The sequence below is a fragment of the Littorina saxatilis genome, linkage group LG9 (genome assembly GCF_037325665.1).
Source record: "Littorina saxatilis isolate snail1 linkage group LG9, US_GU_Lsax_2.0, whole genome shotgun sequence".
In the NCBI taxonomy this organism is placed as follows: Eukaryota; Metazoa; Mollusca; class Gastropoda; order Littorinimorpha; family Littorinidae; genus Littorina; species Littorina saxatilis.
This window is the reverse complement of record NC_090253.1, coordinates 1,829,399-1,850,360: the sequence shown is the minus strand read 5'-3', so window position 1 is coordinate 1,850,360 and position 20,962 is coordinate 1,829,399. Positions and strand designations below refer to the sequence as shown.

The window sequence follows — 20,962 nt, the reverse complement described above, 5'->3', positions numbered from 1 at the left end:
ACCCCGGCCGGGTCATACCTAAGACTTTAAAATTGGCAATCTAGTGGCTGCTCCGCCTGGCGTCTGGCATTATGGGGTTAGTGCTAGGACTGGTTGGTCCGGTGTCAGAATAATGTGACTGGGTGAGACATGAAGCCTGTGCTGCGACTTCTGTCTTGTGTGTGGCGCACGTTATATATGTCAAAGCAGCACCGCCCTGGCCCTTCGTGGTCGGCTGGGCGTTAAGCAAACAAACAAACAAAAAAATCCATACACACCCACTCTCTCTTTATCAATACACACCCACTCTCTCTTTATCTCTCTCTCTGCAAATGACATTACTATACTTTCTCTGTTTCCTTCCAATTTTAATTTTGAAGGCCATATTTTCCCTTGGTACTTGAAGCAGAAGTACCACCATCTTACCATATGCAGACAAAAATTTTGAAGAAAATGATGCACAAAACGAACATGGTTGTCTGACTTTTGTGTTCAGACTTTACTCTTTTTACATTTAGTCAAGTTTTGACTAAATGTTTTAACATAGAGGGGGAATCGAGACGAGGGTCGTGGTGTATGTGTGTGTGTGTGTGTGTGTGTGTGTGTGTGTGTGTGTGTGTGTGTCTGTCTGTGTGTGTCTGTGCGTGTGTGTCCGTGTAGAGCGAAACTACTGGACCGATCTTTATGAAATTTGACATGAGAGTTCCTGGGAATGAGATCCCCGGATTTTTTTTATTTTTTTTTATAAATACCTTTGATGACGTCATATCGGGCTTTTTGTAAAAGTTGAGGCGGCACTGTCACACCCTCATTTTTCAATCAAATTGATTGAAATTTTGGCAAAGCAATCTTCGACGAAGGCCGAACTTTGGTATTGCATTCCAGCTTGGTGGCTTAAAAAGTAATGAATGAGTTTGGTCATTAAAATTCGGAAACTTGTAATTAAAATTATTTTTTTATTAAACGATCCAAAAATAATTTCATCTTATTCTTCGTCATTGTCTGATTCCAAAAACATATAGCCTACATATGTTTATTTGGATTACAAACAAGCTCTGAAAATTAAAAATATGAAAATTATGATTAAAATTAATTTTCCGAAATCGATTTAAAAACAATTTCATCTTATTCCTTGTCGGTCCCTGATTCCAAAAACATATAGATATGATATGTTTGGATTAAAAACAAACTCAGTAAGCTAAAAAGAATAGACATACAGAAAAGCGTGTTATCCTGCTCAGCGCGACCACTACCGCACTATTCTGCATGGCTTGTCGATTTCACTGCCTTTGCCACGAGCGGTGGACTGACGAAACTACGAGTATGTGGTCTTGGTGAAAAAAGCAGTGCGTTCAGTTTCATTCTGTGAGTTCGACATCTTGACTAAATGTTGTTATTTCGCCTTACGCGACTTGTTTTGGACTACGTACGAACATGAAATGTCATCTGGTGTTTTTTTGTCTCCATCACGCTATCATTTGGGTTTTTTCCCTCCCCAGCTATACAATACATGCGCACATCTACAATACTACTGGAACCCCACAGTGAAATACTGTAACCAACACTTTTTGGCTCATTTATCTTAGTATTTTCAGAGAAATCTAAGCTTATAGATCAATGTCTCTGGTATTTTGCACCAGGATGGAAAACGTCGCCTTGAATTTTATGACTACAGTTTTTTTTCATTGAATACCCTAAAAACAATCAACCGATTGAGACAAGAGCATCAATTTCTGTCTTGGGGTTTTGTAATATATATAACTAACCCAAATAACTATAGGAACTGTATACGTGGAAATGTGTCCCAAATAAGGTGAGATATAACCACATTTGACAAGCTCATCAGCAAAACGCCGTAATAGACTGACCAGAGATCTGTAGCATCTCTAGACTGACCAGAGATCTGTAGCATCTCTAGACTGACCAGAGATCTGTAGCATCTCTAGACTGACCAGAGATCTGTAGCGAGCATCTCTAGACTGACCAGAGATCTGTAGCATCTCTAGACTGACCAGAGATCTGTAGCATCTCTAGACTGACCAGAGATCTGTAGCATCTCTAGACTGACCAGAGATCTGTAGCATCTCTAGACTGACCAGAGATCTGTAGCATCTCTAGACTGACCAGAGATCTGTAGCATCTCTAGACTGACCAGAGATCTGTAGCGAGCATCTCTAGACTGACCAGAGATCTGTAGCATCTCTAGACTGACCAGAGATCTGTAGCATCTCTAGACTGACCAGAGATCTGTAGCATCTCTAGACTGACCAGAGATCTGTAGCATCTCTAGACTGACCAGAGATCTGTAGCATCTCTAGACTGACGAACTCCGGAAATAATCGGGTTGGTTTGTATGGGGTGTGTCAGTGACAGAGTGATTTTTTTCACACTTGTTTCAACACTCTCTAAAAATATCCCAGACAAAATATTAGCGAAATCTATTGTTTTGGTCAATATTTTACATAATATGCGGACCGAGTGCATAATGTTTGCTGGGACGATTACTGACTACCGACGCCGTTTCTGATTCGACCTTGTTGATAAGTTGTACTGACTCAGCCTCTGAAAAGCCCCCCAGGCTCTCCTCCATAGTACTGATGATCGATCTCAGCTCAGGTACTTCACATTCGACGGTTCAAATTCGTTCAACCATTTAAAAAAACAAAAAAAACTTAGAATATTGCTTCATTCTAAAATCCTTAGCTTGTCTTTCATGGCCAGCCGCGGCATGAGACGTAACCACTCGGCCGCACGTCACTTTTTCGACGAAATCGAGTTTTGGGGTGAAATCAATATTTACTTCATGTACAAGAAAGTGGCACGCTTTTCTCCCTTCTTTAATTTGATGACAAAAGAACATGTTAGTCATGGGGATATTAATACAAACTCAGTAGAAACCTGAAGTTGGGACTGGCCCGGAGTAATCTGAACTTCGCTACACCGCGGCTATGACCGTTACAACGCACTGTAAAGTTCAACATTATCGCTTTGCCATATAAATTTACACTATGAATTATATTCTCAAGATTATCGGGAACAATTGACAAAACAACAAACAGGCAAGAATATAGCGACACCGTCCGCTCTGACAGCACAGCGGCAACATTCTCATGCCACAGTTCGCGGCAGGCGCCTATTTACAACACCAGACAGTGGACGGAGTGACGTCACACAACTGGCGGAGAGCATTTAATGCGGTACTACTTGTCTCCGAAAACCCCCGAAAACCTCATCAGAAATTAAGAAAATTCGTCTTTAGATCGTGTTTTGTTACTTAATTGTTTGCAATCATGACTTATATTTGCAACTTTCACCGTTCATGGCTTTATTTTCGTGTTTTTGCGAGGATTTACGAAGGAGCGGAAGCACTAATCACATGACGTCATCAATACTTGTGCTTTCGAGTAACAAGAGTTACCTCCCTTGCATTGAAATTGTTGCATCGATTTCGTCGAAAATCCGGCTCTCAACACAAATATAAGGGTGCATGTAGCATGGATCAGACTTAATTTTCACAGGCATGTCCAATACTTCACTTTGAAGATAGATTTAGTTAGTCTAGATGGGGTTTTCAGGGGTTTTCGGAGGTTTTGGGGGTTTTCGGAGGTTTTCGGAGACAAGTAGATTTAGTACCCGAGCAATGTGATTGCCGATTGTGAATCGTCGGGTGCTTGTCTGCAGTTTGCGATCCAAAATATCTCGCCATCCTTGTGGTTTTCATCCTCTGGACCGTTGCAGCATCTCATTGAACAGGTCGGTTGTTTTCTTGTGCATCTATGTCAATAATACTTCATAATTATGGAGCACGATGACGATTTTAGGTACTCGGTCAGTCGGTGTTCTGTCTGATTTGGCATGTCGCTTGCAGAACTTTGTACGGTAGTGGCTGACGCAGGGCGAATCCGAGTGGGGGTGTGGTCTAGCGATTACATGATCGACATTTTGTGTTAGCTATCAATTTTGACGCAAGGCCATCAACACACATGTGCAAATGAAAAACTTGCTTGATAGTTGGCGATAGTTGGCATCACTCTACGGCTACGCGCCATCTTTGTTGTTGTTAAAGGGACACAACTTTTAAAACTCCTCGGCACTTTAACTTTTTTTACTTTTTTAATTTGTTAGTCCCCTGACATACAATCCCCAAGTCAAGCATGACTGCGTGTGACTCCGTCTGTTAACTTTCGAAAAGTCTGAACATTAAAATTAAAATTGTGGTAACTATAAGTTTTATTAACGACAATAAATTGACCCCCCAATTTGCCCCAAAAATGATTCCATGCTTATTCTTTATTATTTATAATTATTGACTCCAAAAACATAGAGATTAACAGCTTTTGTGGTTTTAGTAAGCAATAGGGTCCGATATTTAGATGAGACAAGTATAATGCCGACGAGTCGAAGATGAAACACAGATTTAGATTATTATTATTCTTTTAAAGGCAGAGTAAGCCTCCCGTAAACCATCACAGATACGGTCAGGCTTTTACACACAGTACAAACACCCTTTCATTTAAACACTCACCAATTGAGAACATCCTAGGTGCCCTCCGTAAAGAGCGAACAATTTTCAAAGAATTTATTTTTGCGTGGTTTATCTTACCCCTGAGCCATCGTGAACCCGTGTGATCCAGTTTTCCCCCTTTTCACAATGCAGTCGTCATAGTTAGTCATTTGAATGCGACTCGACGTGAGCTTATCTACAATAGCACGTTTTTTATGCACGAAACAACGGCTCTGGTTCACAAGAACTCTAGCGATGGCTTTTGACTGTTGAGAGGAACGACGATTTGCACTGATAAACCGGGCCGTCGTCTGCTACGACCCTTGCGTGACCCTGCTTCCGGGCTTTTCTTTTTTTAAACTTTCACAACTTCGAATTGTTCTGATCTTGTCTTGGTGAAAAACGAATTCTTTTATGATTAAAGAATGTTTGTGTAACAAGCTGTCAATTTATTATTTAGATTTTAAAAGTTAGGTCTAGCGCAAAAACGAGGCGCCATTGTTCTTCAGGGCCAAGTCGACGAAAATAAATTCTTGGAAAATGTCTCACGCTCGACAGAAAGCAGCCAGGATGTTCCCGTTCGGTGAGCGTTCAAATGGAAGTATGCTTGTACTGTATTTAGACGCTTGGGGAGCTCTGTGATGGTTTACGGGAGGCTTACTGTGCCTTTAAGCCTATAGAATTTAGAAAGCAAAAAAAATTAATACACATGTTGACCAGATTCCGGACAGTGAATGTGCTTCAGTTCTTTACAGTTTTTTCTCCAATCAGAGTTAAATTTACCAAAGATTGTCATGATCAAAAGCTTGTTATGTCTTAATGAGTTGGTTTTTTTTCTGAGTTATCTCTTACTCTTAGTCTTAGCTAATAACTCTGATACCTTTTGGTTTTAATGTTTTGGCATAAACATTTACAAATTCTGGGCTTGTTTTCTTTTACTGTTTCAGTCCATGGTAGAACTGTGCTGCACAAGATGGCTACAGGTGGTGCTGGCGTTGATCTGAACAGCTGCCCTGTGTGTTTGGAAACGTATCGGGAACCCAAGTTCCTGCCCTGCCATCACACGTTCTGTGCCCAGTGCATTTCAGACATTGCAAAGCGTCACAGAAAGGGTAACTTTCCCTGTCCGTCTTGTCGCGCGCCCACCTCTCTGCCCAAAGGGGGAGTGGCTGCCCTGCAGACCAACTTTTACCTCAAGAAACAGTCAGAGCTCAACAAGATGTGTAAAATCCACACCAACAAAGTGCTGGAGTTTTACTGTCTCAAGTGCAGAGAGGCCATCTGCATCAACTGTAAGATGACCGAACACGAGATGCACCAAACAAAAGACTTCTGCAAAGCCATGCAATACAAAGAACTGCTCAGTGAAAAGTCTCGCTTGCAGAAAGCAGAGGAGGATCTCAGGGAAAGACTGAAGACAACAAGAGCAGAGTATCAGCCCGTACTGGACAAGAAGGCTGCAGTGGAAAAGAACATACATAACCGATACGCAATCATTGTGGCTGCTGCCGCCAAGTTCAGAGATGAGGCCCTGGATTCGCTTCGTACTGTCTGCACAGACATTGAGACTGAGAGCGGCATTGCCCAGATCCTGAAACAGCAAGAAGACGACCTGAAAGAACTCTTGAAAATTAAACGACAAGTTGAACGTGCCTGTAACAGCGGATGTGCGACTAATGTGATCGCTGTTGTACAGGAGATGAAGACTCGACTAGGCAGTGAGCAAGCCGTTGACAAGCTGACGTCACAGGGCTTGAAAACCGTCTGCCGTCCCGTCCTCCACTTCAAGGTCACAGATGAAGTCATGCTGCAGAAGACAGGTGACTTCATGGGCACGGTGACCAAGATGGAGATGAAGGTTGCAGCACCTGAGGTGAGGGTGGTGAAGCAGTTCCCGTGTGGGCAGGAGACTGACATCGAGGTCTTTTCTCTCTGTCATGTTGATAGTGACCCGCCTGGTGTGTGTGTGTCGTATGAACGGCGTGTGCTGAAAGGGGATGCTCCTGGGGACGATTTTTCTGAAAATGGACAGTTAAGGGGCACAACTACAAATGTGGGGAAAGTTTCACGCAGAAGGTACGCCAAAGGCTTCTGTATGGGTCAAGCTTCTCGAACAGGCGGCATGAACACATTCTCCAAATCACTGACGGCAGCACACTTCAGACTGGACAACACTTGGTCAGGAAGGGCAAACGTTCTCAATGTTACAGTTCTGGCAACAAACCCATTAAAGTTTGACTGTGAAACCGACTTCAGCATCAAGGTGGGGGCCCATCGTGCATTCGACGTGGACGACACTGAGCAGTTCTTCGTCGTGGTGGAAGAGCCCAAGCTCCCAAATATGTGGCGCAAAGTGAAACTTTATTGACGACCGAGAATGAGCGCCATCGGTACCTACAACCCTCCTGCACATCTCCCGTGCTTCCAGCCGTCCGACGTGTGTTTCTACAGGCTGGGCGGTCAGCACGTGCTGCTGGTGACAGACGAAGAGAACGACGCCATTCACGTGGTGGATGTGAGCGGTGGGCGTCTGAGGTTTGTGCGCTACCTAGCCCCGGGCTGTCCCTGGCTGATCCAACCCACCGCCATCACTGTGGATGTCTCCGCTCGCCTGTGGCTGGCCTGCAGGGGTGGTACCATCATCTGTATGGAGCCCGTCAACAAGTGATGCTGCACTGGGTACGTTTGTTTGTCTTTATCTCTGTTTCTCTATATGTTTGTGTATGTACATTCCGTCTTTAGTTACAGAGTTAGTGTTACTGTATGTCAAAACCAAACAAAAAAATGTTTTTTTCCAATGACCCAACAAATCAGGGTAGGTAGTTCTGTAACAATCATCTCAGAAAAAAAAATCACTTTGCGTCTGAGGAACAGGGTTTCTACACAATTGACACATGTTAACATTAATGTGTTTACAACAATTGAGCTAATGTCTGTTTTCAGGACACAGCTGATGTCCCTGCACTTTTGATAGGTCGCTGTCGACAAGTTGCCCTTTCAAGGACATTTCTACAGACTACAGCACATTGTGCCTGTCGTCATAACTGTCGGTGCCGTCGCCTTCCAGGAAACTTGTGATCAGGGCTGTGCCGTCAGAATCCTGATGCTTTGCATGGTCCTTTAATTTGAATACAGTGGAACCCCCTCTTTAAAAAACAAACATTTTTAGACTCTCCATTTTATTGTTTTAAGACCGTGTTTTCTCAGACTTTGTGTTCATAACCTGTGTACATTGACCCCCATTTTAAGACCGTGTTTACTCAGACTTTGTGTTCATAACCTCTGTACACTGACCTCCATTTTAAGACCGTGTTTACTCAGACTTTGTGTTCATAACCTCTGTACACTGACCCCCATTTTAAGACCGTGTTTACTCAGACTTTGTGTTCATAACCTCTGTACACTGACCCCCATTTTAAGACCGTGTTTACTCAGACTTTGTGTTCATAACCTCTGTACACTGACCCCCATTTTAAGACCGTGTTTACTCAGACTTTGTGTTCATAACCTCTGTACACTGACCCCCATTTTAAGACCGTGTTTACTCAGACTTTGTGTTCATAACCTCTGTACACTGACCCCCATCTTAAGACCGTGTTTACTCAGACTTTGTGTTCATAACCTCTGTACACTGACCCCCATTTTAAGACCGTGTTTACTCAGACATTGTGTTCATAACCTCTGTACATCGACCCCCATTTTAAGACCGTGTTTACTCAGACGTTGTGTTCATAACCTCTGTACATCGACCCCCATTTTAAGACCGTGTTTACTCAGACTTTGTGTTCATAACCTCTGTACACTGACCCCCATTTTAAGACCGTGTTTACTCAGACTTTGTGTTCATAACCTCTGCACATTGACCCCCATTTTAAGACCGTGTTTACTCAGACTTTGTGTTCATAAGGCCAAAAAAAAATAGTCTGTTTACGGTAACCCGACCGACCCTATTTTTTTCGCGCGACCCTAGACCTTTTTTTGGCATTTGGGGAAGAAAAAATTTTTTTGGTTTTTTTGGCAAAATAACGTACAAATATGATTTTTGGGGGAAAAAAAATAATAAAATATCCCGACCTACCGACCCTATTTTTTTGGTCTATGTTACCGTAAACAGACTATTTTTTTTGTTTGCCTAACCTCTGTACATTGACCCCCATACCCCCCGCGGGTTAGGGGGAAGAATTTACCCGATGCTCCCCAGCATGTCGTAAGACTAAGAGGCGACTAATGGATTCTGTTTCTCCTTTTACCATTGTTAAGTGTTTCTTGTGTCGAATATAATCAATGTTTGTAAAGATTTTAGTCAAGCAGTATGTAAGAAATGTTAAGTCCTTTGTACTGGAAACTTGCATTCTCCCAGAAAGGTAATATATTGTGCTACGTTGCAAGCCCCTGGAGCAATTTTTTGGTTAGTGCTTTTGTGAACAAGAAACAATTAACAAGTGGCTCTATCCCCCCCCCCCCCCCCCCCCCCCCCTTTCCCCGTCGCGATATAACCTTGAACGGTTGAAAACGGCGTTAAAAACCAAATAAAGAAAGATTGACCCCCATTTTAAGACCTCCTCGTTAAGACCTGATTTTCTCTTCTTCTTCTGCGTTCGTGGGCTGAAACTCCCACGTGCACTTGTGTTTTGCACGAGTGGAATTTTACGTGTATGACCGTTTTTACCCCGCCATTTAGGCAGCCATACGCCGCTTTCGGAGGAAACATGCTGGGTATTTTCGTGTTTCTATAACCCACCGAACTCTGACATGGATTACAGGATCTTTTTCGTGCGCACTTGGTCTTGTGCTTGCGTGTACACACGGGGGTGTTTGGACACCGAGGAGAGTCTGCACACAAAGTTGACTCTGAGAAATAAATCTCTCACCGAACGTGGGGACGAACTCACGCAGACAGCAGCCAACTGGATACAAATCCAGCGCGCTATCGACTGAGCTACATCCCCGCCCCCTGATTTTCTCTGATTTGTAGAGGTTTTAAAAGGGGGTTCCACTGTATAGACGTTTTCCAGAAATAACGTTGCCAAGTTTTTAAGCAACGTGGCAGAGTTAGGCTGAGAGCCCTTTTTTCTGACCAAAGCTTTTCAACTAGCAACTAGCTCGCTACTGGCTGGCTTTAACCCATCATCACTTCAATCTTCTTCTTCTTCTTCTGCGTTCATGGGCTGAAACTCCCACGTTCACTCGTGTTTTTTACACGAGTGGATTTTTACGTGTATGACCGTTTTTACCCCGCCATTTAGGCAACCATACGCCGCTTTCGGGGGAAGCATGCTGGGTATTTTCGTGTTTCTATAACCCACCGAACTCTGACATGGATTACAGGATCTTTTCCGTGCGCACTTGGTCTTGTGCTCGTGTGTACACACGAAGGGGGTTAAGTCACTAAGCAGGTCTGCACATAAGTTGACCTGGGTGATCGGAAAAATCTCCACTCTTAATCCACCAGGCGGCAGCGACCGGGATTCGAACTCACGACCTTCCGATTAGGAGGCCGATGTCTTACCACTGCGCCCGTCCATCACTTCAATCAACCGGTAGTCTGATGTGTATGTTATGCCGTGTGCACTCGTTATGATGCCTTTGCTTTTGAAAATACAGTGGAACCCCCCTTTTAAGACCTTCACAAATGTGAGAAAGTCAGGTCTTGAACAGGAGGGAGTCTTACAATGGGGCTACATTTACACAGGTTATGAACAGGAAATGTGAACCCCCCGCGGGTTAGGGGGAAGAATTTATCCGATGCTCCCCAGCATGTCGTAAGAGGCGACTAACGGATTCTGTTTCTTGTTTCTTGTATAGAATATAGTCAATGTTTGTAAAGATTTTAGTCAAGCAGTATGTAAGAAATGTTAAGTCCTTTGTACTGGAAACTTGCATTCTCCCAGTAAGGTAATATATTGTACTACGTTGCAAGCCCCTGGAGCAATTTTTTGATTAGTGCTTTTGTGAACAAGAAACAATTAACAAGTGGCTCTATCCCATCTCCCCCCTTTCCCCGTCGCGATATAACCTTCATGGTTGAAAACGACGTTAAACACCAAATAAAGAAAGAAAGGAAATGTGAAAAAAGCAAGGTGTTACTTAAAAGGTGGGAGGCCTTGAACTGGGGGGGTCCTACAAGGGGAGGTGCACTGTTACGTATGCACATTGGAGCCACTAATCGTCACCGCCGTTTGCTTATCGATCACTTGGCATTAATCATTGAGCACGTTTTTCCTAAAGTCACGTGATCTCAAGCCAAACCCATATGACCTCTATCAAAATGCGTTGTTAGCGATCATTGTGGCCCAGCTTTAAAGGTTTTTGCCGCAACAAATTTTGGACTCCAATGTGTATATTTTCGAAAGAAAAGGATACTGTATCATAATGTAAAGCGCACTCTGCATAAGCCATATCGGACACGTCACACTTGGTTGATTGTTGCGATGACAGTTTCAAGCTGTCCAGTAGCTGGCTGGTTTGGCTGCTAAGGCAAAAAAAAAATAGGTGTGGTTACGGTAACATAGCCAAAAAAAATAGGGTAGGTAGGTAGGCAATCACTTTTTTTTTTTTAATTTTTTTTTCTAATGTGTACAAATTAAACCTACTTGACAGGGAAATAAGTGTGCGACACGGTCGCTTTCGCTTTCATTGCGTTTTTTGCACTGGTTTTTTTTTTTGTTTTTTGTTGACAAATGTAATAAAAAGTTATAGGATCGGCCCCTAAAAATAGGGTAGGTCGGGTTACCGTAACCACACCTATTTTTTTTTTAGGCCTAAGTTGAAAAGCTTGGGTCTGTAAAAAAAGGTTCTCTAACTCTGCCACACCGCTTAAATTACTCATCATTACTGGCACAGTTATTTTCGAACATTGTCTGTTTTGACATAAAGTATACTGTAGTTCATGTTACAGTTCGGGTTAAGCTGACACCACAACTGTTGGTACCTTAAACCTTCACCCAAAAGGAAACTTGTCATCAGAGCTATGCCCTCAGAATTGTGATTATTAGCATGGTTCTAGATCTTCACGTGGAGTTTTCATGTTGACCAGGACACTGACAGATTTAGAAATGAAAACTAACATCATAGATTATTTGTTAAATGAATTCTGTCAAATGATTATGCCAAGAACTAGCAAATAGATTACTGAGTGACCTTGGTATTAGTGAAGACCAGACACTCGTGAATCTGAACAGAGAGAGACATCGATCGAAGATGTTTTCATCATTATGTTGACTGGTTGGTCCGGTGTCAGAATAATGTGACTGGGTGAGACATGAAGCCTGTGCTGCGACTCCTGTCTTGTGTGTGGCGCACGTTATATGTCAAAGCAGCACCGCCCTGATATGGCCCTTCGTCGTCGGCTGGGCGTTAAGCAAACAAACAAACAAATCATTATGTTCCTAACTTTGAACATATATGATTTTGTATTTAGTTGATTTGGCACTTGGTCACTCATTTGTTCTGATTCATCTGACCACCTTGATAGCAGTGTGGGGCTAATACAGTGGGACCCCCTTTTAAGACCCCCTAATGTAAAACTTCCACCTTATTCTGAACCATTTATCTCAGATTCTCTGTTCATGACCTGTGTAAATTTGCCCCCATTTTAATTTAAGCCTCTTTCCTTTTTAATGCCAGATTTTTGGAAGGGAGGTTCCTCTGTACATGTATTGCTTTTGAATGGTGTCCATCTTCACATTGCTTCATATGCAAGCTAGTAGTTTAGTTTCTGCAGAATACTTTAAATATAGTGTCTTTATTACACCCCCGGTATAGGGGTGTGTATAGGTTTCGCTCGATGTGTTTGTTTGTTTGTTTGTTTGTGTTCGCATATAGATCGCAAGAATGAACGGACCGATCGTCACCAAACTTGGTGAACAGGTTCTATACATTCCTGAGACGGTCCTTACAAAAATTGGGACCAGTCAAACACACGGTTAGGGAGTTATTGGTGGATTAAAATTATACAAGGACTTATAGAGGAACATCTTAATGGTCAAAGGGAAATAACCATTCTCACTCAGTCACTGCCACCAACTGAGAAGGTTATTTCCCTTTGACGGGGGTGTATTTCCTACCTCGTAGGAATTTCTTGTTTGATTCATGTCCAACATTTGCTTCCAGCATTTCTCTCGGTACAGCGGTACCTGCGATGAGTGGACACCTTCCATGAACGGACCACATCTGGAGTCTTTTTTGTCTATTTTGACCAAACAATACATGTAATGACAATGTATGGTGGACACATTTAGCTGGTCCCAAGGCTGTCCTTCATGGCACGTACCACTGTATGATGTATTTCATTCTGCAGTGTGTTCAATATTGTTGTTGCTTGTAGGATTATCACGTGCACTGCAAGGAAAGTAAATGTGATTGCGTTTTTCATAATAATACTATGCTGGAATGCTGCAGTGTTTTGTTGAATTGAGTGAAATGGCAATGAACGACCATACAGAAAAGCAGGCACACAAATATGAAGGCACACCCCAGTTCCCACTCATTCCCACTTTCTCTCTCTCTCAAACTCCACACACACAAAGTGGCATGCTCACACAAACACAGAGTAAACACTAAATCACTGTTCTGACATTTTGATTATGAACAACAGCTTCCTTCATATATCTTGATATTTCTCACAAAAACACACACACACACACACACAGTCTCTCTCTCTGTAAATGACATAACCATATATTCTCTTTCCTTCCAATTTTACTTTCAAGGCCATCTTTCTCTAAGGGCACTTAAAACGGATGTACCACTATCTTACTATGTCTTAGTATGTCATTTGCAGACAAAAAGTTTGAAGAAAATTACTCACAAAACCAACATGCTTTCCTGCTCTTTATGCTCAGACTTTACACTTCATTTTCTCTTCTAAATCCTCAAACTGCAAAAAAAACTCTTCCGAAAGCAGCATCTGGCTTCCTGAATGGCGGGGTAAAGACAGTCATACTCGTGCAAAAATCATGAGTGAACGTGAGAGTTGCAGTGCATGAATGAAGAACAGACCTGTTTACTCATACGATTTCACAGTATTTTGTACGCCAAGTTTCCAAGAATACGATAAATACGCTGGTTGATAAGAAAGTACAACGATTAAAAAAAAAAACAGTTGTTTTTATTTATTGCGTCTCTAAACTGAATGTTGGTTGTGTACGCGATTGGCCATGGATAAAATCTGGCTTGCTGCGGTTAGCGCTTACGATTGGTCAATATTTTCCCGGGATTATACATGATCCAACCAAAATCAAAATCCACCATATTGTTTAGTTGTGAAAGCGTGTTCACACTTCAATAAATGAAAATGTCGTCAGTGTGACGGACGTTTTATTGGAATTTCACTGCAAACAGTTTTACGTCGGTCACATGATTAACAAGCACCTCTACCTGGTAAGAAAATACACTCAATATTTTAAAAAATACTCAGTCTAAGTCTGTGTGGAAAATACACCAACTGTTCCAATTAGGTGAACAGGTCTGGAGGAAGAAGAAGAAACTGCCAATATAAACTCATCTGTTTTTTCTCTTGGTAGTGACTGACTGACTCCTTGCTCCATCACACTCTCATTTGGGTGTTTTCTTTCAGCTGTACAATACATGTGCACATCTACAATACTTCCCACAGTGGAATACTGTAACCCACACTATTTGGCATCATCTCAGTATTTTACAACGCAACCATTTGTGAGGTCTTGGCATTATGCCCGTCTTACAATGTGTTCAATCTCCTTGTGTAAGGAATTCGCAACCTTTCGCAAGATGTTCGCAAGGACACCACCTAACGAATAGTTGCGAATGACTTGAGAGTGCTACGAATACATGCGATGATTACAAATGGCTTGCGAATACTTACGAGTATGTTGCAAACAAAGTTACGAATATGCCTTCCTTGCGAATATGACAAATATTAGGAGCATGTTGCTAATGTTCACAACAATAGACGAATGGTGGCGAATGCTTAAGAACATTTACGAATGTCTTGCGACCATGTCTGGATCATTACGAATTAATGTCAATTCTATTCGCAAGGGCAATTCGGCACAGTGTAAGAGTAGCATGAAGAAATAATGTGTACTGTCTGGTTGCTGGAGACCCCCCGCGGGTTAGGGGGAGTCCCATATTGGTTGGGATGAGAAAGAATTTACCCGATGCTCCCCAGCATGTCGTAAGAGGCGACTAACAGATTCTGTTTCTCCTTTTACCCTTGTTAAGTGTTTCTTGTATAGAATATAATCAATTTTTGTAAAGATTTTAGTCAAGCAGTATGTAAGAAATGATAAGTCCTTTGTACTGGAAACTTGCATTCTCCCAGTAAGGTATTGTACTATGTTGCAAGCCCCTGGAGCAAATTTTTGATTAGTGCTTTTGTGAACAAGAAACAATTGACAAGTGGCTCTATCCCATCTCCCCCCTTCCCCCGTCGCGATATAACCTTCGTGGTCGAAAACGACGTAAAACACCAAATAAAGAAAAAAATGGTTGCTGGAGAGCAAATGACGAAAAGACGCGATCGCAAGAGATTTTATAGCACTCGATTGCGTATCCGCTTTATTTGTAAAGTGTTTGAAAGCACTCACAACAATCGTAAGGCCATTCGCAAGGATTCGAATTTTCAATATTTTTTCCTGTCCATTCGTCTCTTTTTTTGCTGAATACAACATGTTCATATTGGCAAGGATGTTCGGCACAGTGTAAGACGGGCATTAAGAACTGTCCTATAAGGTCACCTGGTAAAGTTTGACTTACTAAAACAGTAATACTAATAGCAATGATTATTTACTGTTCCACAATGCATACAAACCCGACAGTTATTTCCGACAATTGTCTATCTCTTTACACTAGCCAGAAGCACCAAAAATTCCTTGTTTCCTATGATCCCTCTTCATTCTCAATTTCAGTTGCCTTCGAGCCTCGTACAACACAACAGCAGCTGCCGTTGCCGTGTTCAGACTGTCCACTGCTTCCATCATGGGAATTGTCACAAACTGACCGTACCGTTCGAATGCAAACTTCTTAGCCTGCGGACTGACCCCTTCCGTTTCTCCGCCTATGATCACTGCCACCTCTTCCGCCATCGACAAATCCATGTCGGAGTATTCTATGACGGAGAGGGGAACTCGTTTGTACGCCTCGCTGTTTGTGTTGCTCCACTCGTTCTTTGTGTCTTCTTCCAAGTCGCTGGGTTCACCGTCACTTAACTCATCTTCTCGTACTTCTACCTCAGAGTCTTCTAAAGTTCTCGTCTCTTCATTTTCTTCGTTTGAACTCAAAGACTCGGCGTCTGCCTCAGCAGAACTTAGAAGTTCGATGGCTTTAGGATGCGCAATGTCGAATGATTTCTCTACTCTGTTACTTCTCCTAGCGTCAGCAATGCAGAGGTATGTTGATGGTGATACGTAATTCACGATCTGCTCCCAAGGGAGGCTATGCACAATGCTGGTGAAGAAGTGGCCTCCCATTGCTGCGCGAAGAACTTTGGGGTCCCACACGTCCACGCAACCTGCAAATTTGCAAAACGCCAGGAATAAGATGCAGAAATGTAAATAAAACAAAAACTTACATACCATTCTTTCTCAGTGAATCTGAAATTATTGTTCACACAAATCATGCATAATTACATTTACAGATTCAGTACAGTACATGAAAATCCTGTTCGTTGCCTGATGGTTTTTTTGTGTGTAAAAGCTATCGCAATCTCTGCACTCTCAAAGAGTTGTCAGTGCAAAAGATAAACAGACCTGGGAACCCATACGATTTCGCCGTATTTTGTACGCACGATTGTCGAGAATACGATCAGAGGAAAAAAACAAAACTTTTCTTCACAAGCCCATCACAAAGCCGATCACAAAGCCGATCACAAAGCCCATCACAAAGCCCATCACAAGCCCATCACAAAGCCGATCCAGTATTTTGACACACGATTACAGTTTTTGTCAGTAAACATTGAAAAAAGCATTTGTTTTAAATGTATAGGTAAAACTTAATTAACGTTGTGACGGACGCGTGCACTGAAGCATATTTGAATCATGGATGTTCAAATGCTGGGTGGAGTACGCTCATTTTTCTGAAAATACACCAAGTTTGTTTGAGAATACTCTTAAGTGCAAAATAGGGGTTCCCAGGTCTGGATAAACCACTAGCTGTTGCCGTTTTGGGATAACCCTCACATGTGATACACACTGTATAAGATTCACAGTAACCCACCCAGCTGAATCAACTCTGATGCCCATCAACAGATTTTAACAACCACTTCAAATCTTAAGCCACTATCATCACTGCCAACTGTACTGAGAATTGATATCCTGTATTATGCGTACCTTTTGTGGTAAGGATCTTCTTGCAACCAGCAGCTGCAGCCGTTCGGATGATGGTTCCCATGTTACCTGGATCGCGGATGTTGTCGCAGATGAGCATCAGGGGGAGATAACCTCGTTGTGGAAACATAGCTTGACCCACTGCAGGTTTTGCAAACACTCCTGCACAGCACAGCCATTGTCAATATTAAAATCCAGGACACACCACGCTAACACAGAAAATGAAGAAGAAAATAACGTAACCATGACAACATTTTGCCACTACAAATGCTAGTTCCATCTCCTGCTTGCCTGCTGGTTTCTTGAATCAACTTTCCCAACTGCCAATGCATAAGCCAGACTTTTTTGTTTGCATTCCAATTAGTTTGTAAAAACTAAAATGACAAGGCATACTGAGCATTTGTGACATGCAAAACTATGAATGAATGAACAATAAGTAACATTAACTTTAAGCAACAATTTTTCTTCTTCTCAGAAACGAAAAATTAAGGAACTTACAAAGCATGCCTGCAATCAATCTACCGTGCATGCCAGGCATTCTTACAATTGATCAATCAATTTACCAAGTCTTCCTGTTATCAATCAATCAATTTACCAAGTCTTCCTGTTATCAATCAATCAATTTACCAAGTCTTCCTGTTATCAATCAATCAATTTACCAAGTCTTCCTGTTATCAATCAATCAATTTACCAAGTCTTCCTGTTATCAATCAATCAATTTACCAAGTCTTCCTGTTATCAATCAATCAATTTACCAAGTCTTCCTGTTATCAATCAATCAATTTACCAAGTCTTCCTGTTATCAATCAATCAATTTACCAAGTCTTCCTGTTATCAATCAATCAATTTACCAAGTCTTCCTGTTATCAAATCAATCAATTTACCAAGTCTTCCTGTTATCAATCAATCAATTTACCAAGCATTCCAGCAGGTGTGTGAGTGTCCGCCCACATTTTCAGGTGTCTGTACTGAACTTTATACAGCTGAGCATCTCCCCGGAGTAAGTCTGCAGGAAGGCTGGACACCAGTTCGGCGTCACTGAAGTACAGGTATTTCAGTTGCACACCTGCCTGGAGGGAATCCAGGATGAGTCGCCTCCCTTCCAAAAAAATAATGCCCCGTTTCTCACGCTCTTTGCGTGACTTAGCTGCCATAAGCACTCGTCTGGAGAAAAAAAGAGATAAGACTGAAAGAGAAATAAAAACAAACAAAAGGGTTTATATCTCAATTTTTTAACATATTTTTTTAAGCTCTTAGTCTTACAGACTTAGTGGGGATTATTCCTAATGGCAGTACCTGGGGGTACTTATTTTCTCCAAAAACTTCCGAAAACCTCCGAAAACCCCATCTAAACTAACTAAATCTATCTTCAAACTGCAAGTATTGGACATGCCTGTGAGAAGTCATGCCTGATTTATGCTACATGCACCCCTTTTTGTGGAGCCGGATTTTCGACGAAGTCGATGCAGCAATTTCATTGCAAGGGAGGTAACTCTTGTTACTCGAAAGCACAATTATAAGTATTGATGATGTCATGTGTTTAGTGCTTCCGCTCCTTCGTAAATCCTCCCACAAACACGAAAATAAAGCCATGAACGGTGAAAGTTGCAGATGAAAAGTCATGATTTCAAACAAATGTCTAACTAAAAACGATCTACGGACGAATTTTCTTAAGTTCTGATGAGGTTTTCAGGGTTTTTCGGAAGTTTTCGGGGTTTTCGGAGACAAGTAGTACCGGTACCTGGGACTGATGAGTGATGTCGTGCACATAATATCACTTATTAAGTTATATAACTGCAATGAAAAAAAGAAAAAAAAAGTTTGCTTTCAAATTTTGATCAATGTCATGACTCATGGTAAAAAAAAATAGGGTCAACAGGTTGAAACATTGATTTTGTTGTTGTTGGTCTAAGGGCTTCTTCCCTTGTCAAATCCCTTCTGCAGGTCTTGATTGGCAATGCAACATACATCATACGAATGTCCTTCTGGTTTATTATTAAATTTATAGTATAATAAACAGGGTGACAATTTATGTGCTACAGAACCATGCATGCTTTCCACGTCAAAACATATTCCTTAAACTGCCACTGTGCACCCACATTATATGACAGTTGTGTTTGTGAAAGTGTCTGATGTTAAATTTAAGCATATACTATTAATATGAAATTGAACTTGAAGGATAGAACTTACAGCATTTTTTTCACTTTCATTCTCAATAATTAATCAACCTGTGCAACTGTAAAAATACAGGCCATGCAATAATATAAAACTCTGGAGTCTGAAGAAGCAAAGAAAAGAGATTCTCGGCAAGAAATTCAAACGTCAGTTTAACTACTGGAATCAAATACAGTAAAACCTCCCACTAACGACCTTGAAAATGTCCAGAAAAATCGGTCGTTAAAAGGAGGGGTCTCTATTGGGAGATTGGGAGGTATCATTTTTTTCACAGAGTTGAATGTTGTGTCCGTTATCCTATTTTTGTTCCCGTTTGATGTGCATATGGAATAAGCATGATGTACGTGCATACACCAGCTTACACACGGGGAGACATAACACGCACACGCGAGCGGGCACGGTCTCATACTCATACTCATGGGTAAAACTCGGTGATTTACCCCCGGGTAAGATACTAAGAGGGTAAGATACTAAGGCAAAAAAAAAAAAAAAAAATAGTCTGTTTACGGTAACCCGACTGACCCTATTTTTTTCGCGCGACCCTAGACTTTTTTTTTTTGGCATTTGGGGAAAAAATTTTTTTAAAAAAAATAACGTAAAAATGTGGTTTTTTGGAAAAAAAAAAAAAAAAAAATTCCCGACCTACCGACCCTATTTATTTTGGCCTATGTTACCGTAAACAGATCTATTTTTTTTGGGGCCTAAGACGGTCAGTGTCTGTAACCTGGGACAGGAAGAGTTTCCTCTCAGACATCAAAGGAGACCGTCCCATAGGTAAAACTTGCTCATTGGCAGGTATGGGTCATTGACCCGAGGTCTCAGTTGGTGAGCGCACACTCACACTCACAGAATACCTACACATCAATTAATTATTGAGTTGTGTTCTAACTGCCCCTGCCAAACCCCTCCCATTCCCTTTCTTGGGAGGTTAGTTACGGTAATCTTGAACTTTAGCGTGTTAAATTCATAGCTCAGAATCCAGTGACACACTGACATTCTTGACTTATTTTTGATACAAGTCGATGTAAGCAAGCAAGCCAAAGAACATTTGTCGTGAAATTAATTGACGGATTGAGCTCCAAACTTAAGCATAATTAATTAATTTGGTTGTTCAATCGACGAAAATGCACTGAAAATGGCGTACGTTGTCAACCATGGAACATCATTTACACGAAAGAGTTGTCTCCCTTGTCCGCTCAAACAGATAATTCCTTCTTTGACCCATGTAAACGAAATGCATTCGTAGAGTTCATCGGAGTTCATTCCGTAACTTCTAAACGGGATCTAAAAATGACTTGTTATGATTACAAGTGCAGGTTCTACAAATTTGCCTTTTGGAGACTTAAATTTGAATTCTGAGCTATTAATTTAACACGCTAAAGTTCAAGATTACCTTAGGTGTGAAAAGCATCCGTGCCGAAAAATTCGGTCGGCAAAAGGAGGGGGTCGTTCTTGGGAGAGGTCTTTACAGGAGGTTCCACTGTAGACTACCTTGCCGACCCATGCAATGATGGCTTACCCGAAACGCTTGTCGCCTTCTTCAAGCTTTTCATACTGCAGGCCAGTTTGGGTAACATCTCTGGACGACGATTTAATTTGTGGAACTGGCTTCTGCTTTGTCTTCAATTGTGGCTGTTTTGGGGACATCTTTGCTTCATGACTACCAGGTCGTCGTCGCTGTTGGTTCGCCTCCTTCGTAAACTGAGCCTGGGTGGGATCGCCAGGAACGAAAGTCACCCAAGCCCAAGGGTTCAGACGAGGATCTTTTCCCCTGGTACCCTTCTTTTTCAGCTTTTCAAGATCCTCTTCCGGCGTTCTGACAGCGTACGGTGTTCTCTTGATGCCTCTTGCATATTTTCTTGAAAACTGTGAAAGCATAGAAGCCGCTGACTTAACGCTACAACGTCTGTTGCAGACGACAGTGAGTCGTTGACAGCATGCGTACAAGGAGGCTGCCATCTTGCTATTGATACTCAACCAATCAAAAGGTATGTCACTT

General features: G+C 41.8%; 2 protein-coding genes and 1 long non-coding RNA gene across 3 annotated transcripts; 2 read left to right on the top strand and 1 right to left on the bottom strand.

The window, feature by feature from the left end:
• Positions 1 to 3,218: 3,218 nt before the first annotated feature.
• LOC138975046 (E3 ubiquitin-protein ligase TRIM17-like) lies at positions 3,219 to 8,056 on the top strand. Its single transcript, XM_070347697.1, has 3 exons — positions 3,219 to 3,732; positions 5,431 to 7,162; positions 7,427 to 8,056. The coding sequence occupies exon 2, from the start codon at positions 5,457 to 5,459 to the stop codon at positions 6,849 to 6,851; it is 1,395 nt and encodes a 464-aa protein (XP_070203798.1). The 5' UTR covers positions 3,219 to 3,732; positions 5,431 to 5,456; the 3' UTR covers positions 6,852 to 7,162; positions 7,427 to 8,056.
• A 940-nt stretch (positions 8,057 to 8,996) lies between these two features.
• LOC138975054 (uncharacterized) lies at positions 8,997 to 12,876 on the top strand. Its single transcript, XR_011458480.1, has 2 exons — positions 8,997 to 10,960; positions 11,250 to 12,876. It is a non-coding gene; the product is annotated as an uncharacterized lncRNA (long non-coding RNA).
• Positions 12,877 to 14,862: 1,986 nt separating this feature from the next.
• LOC138975043 (rRNA methyltransferase 3, mitochondrial-like) lies at positions 14,863 to 20,937 on the bottom strand. The gene is made up of 4 exons (XM_070347695.1): positions 20,483 to 20,937; positions 17,705 to 17,952; positions 16,792 to 16,950; positions 14,863 to 15,974 (listed from the first exon to the last, which is right to left on the bottom strand). The coding sequence occupies exons 1-4, from the start codon at positions 20,920 to 20,922 to the stop codon at positions 15,313 to 15,315; spliced, it is 1,509 nt and encodes a 502-aa protein (XP_070203796.1). The 5' UTR covers positions 20,923 to 20,937; the 3' UTR covers positions 14,863 to 15,312.
• Between the last annotated feature and the right edge of the window lie 25 nt (positions 20,938 to 20,962).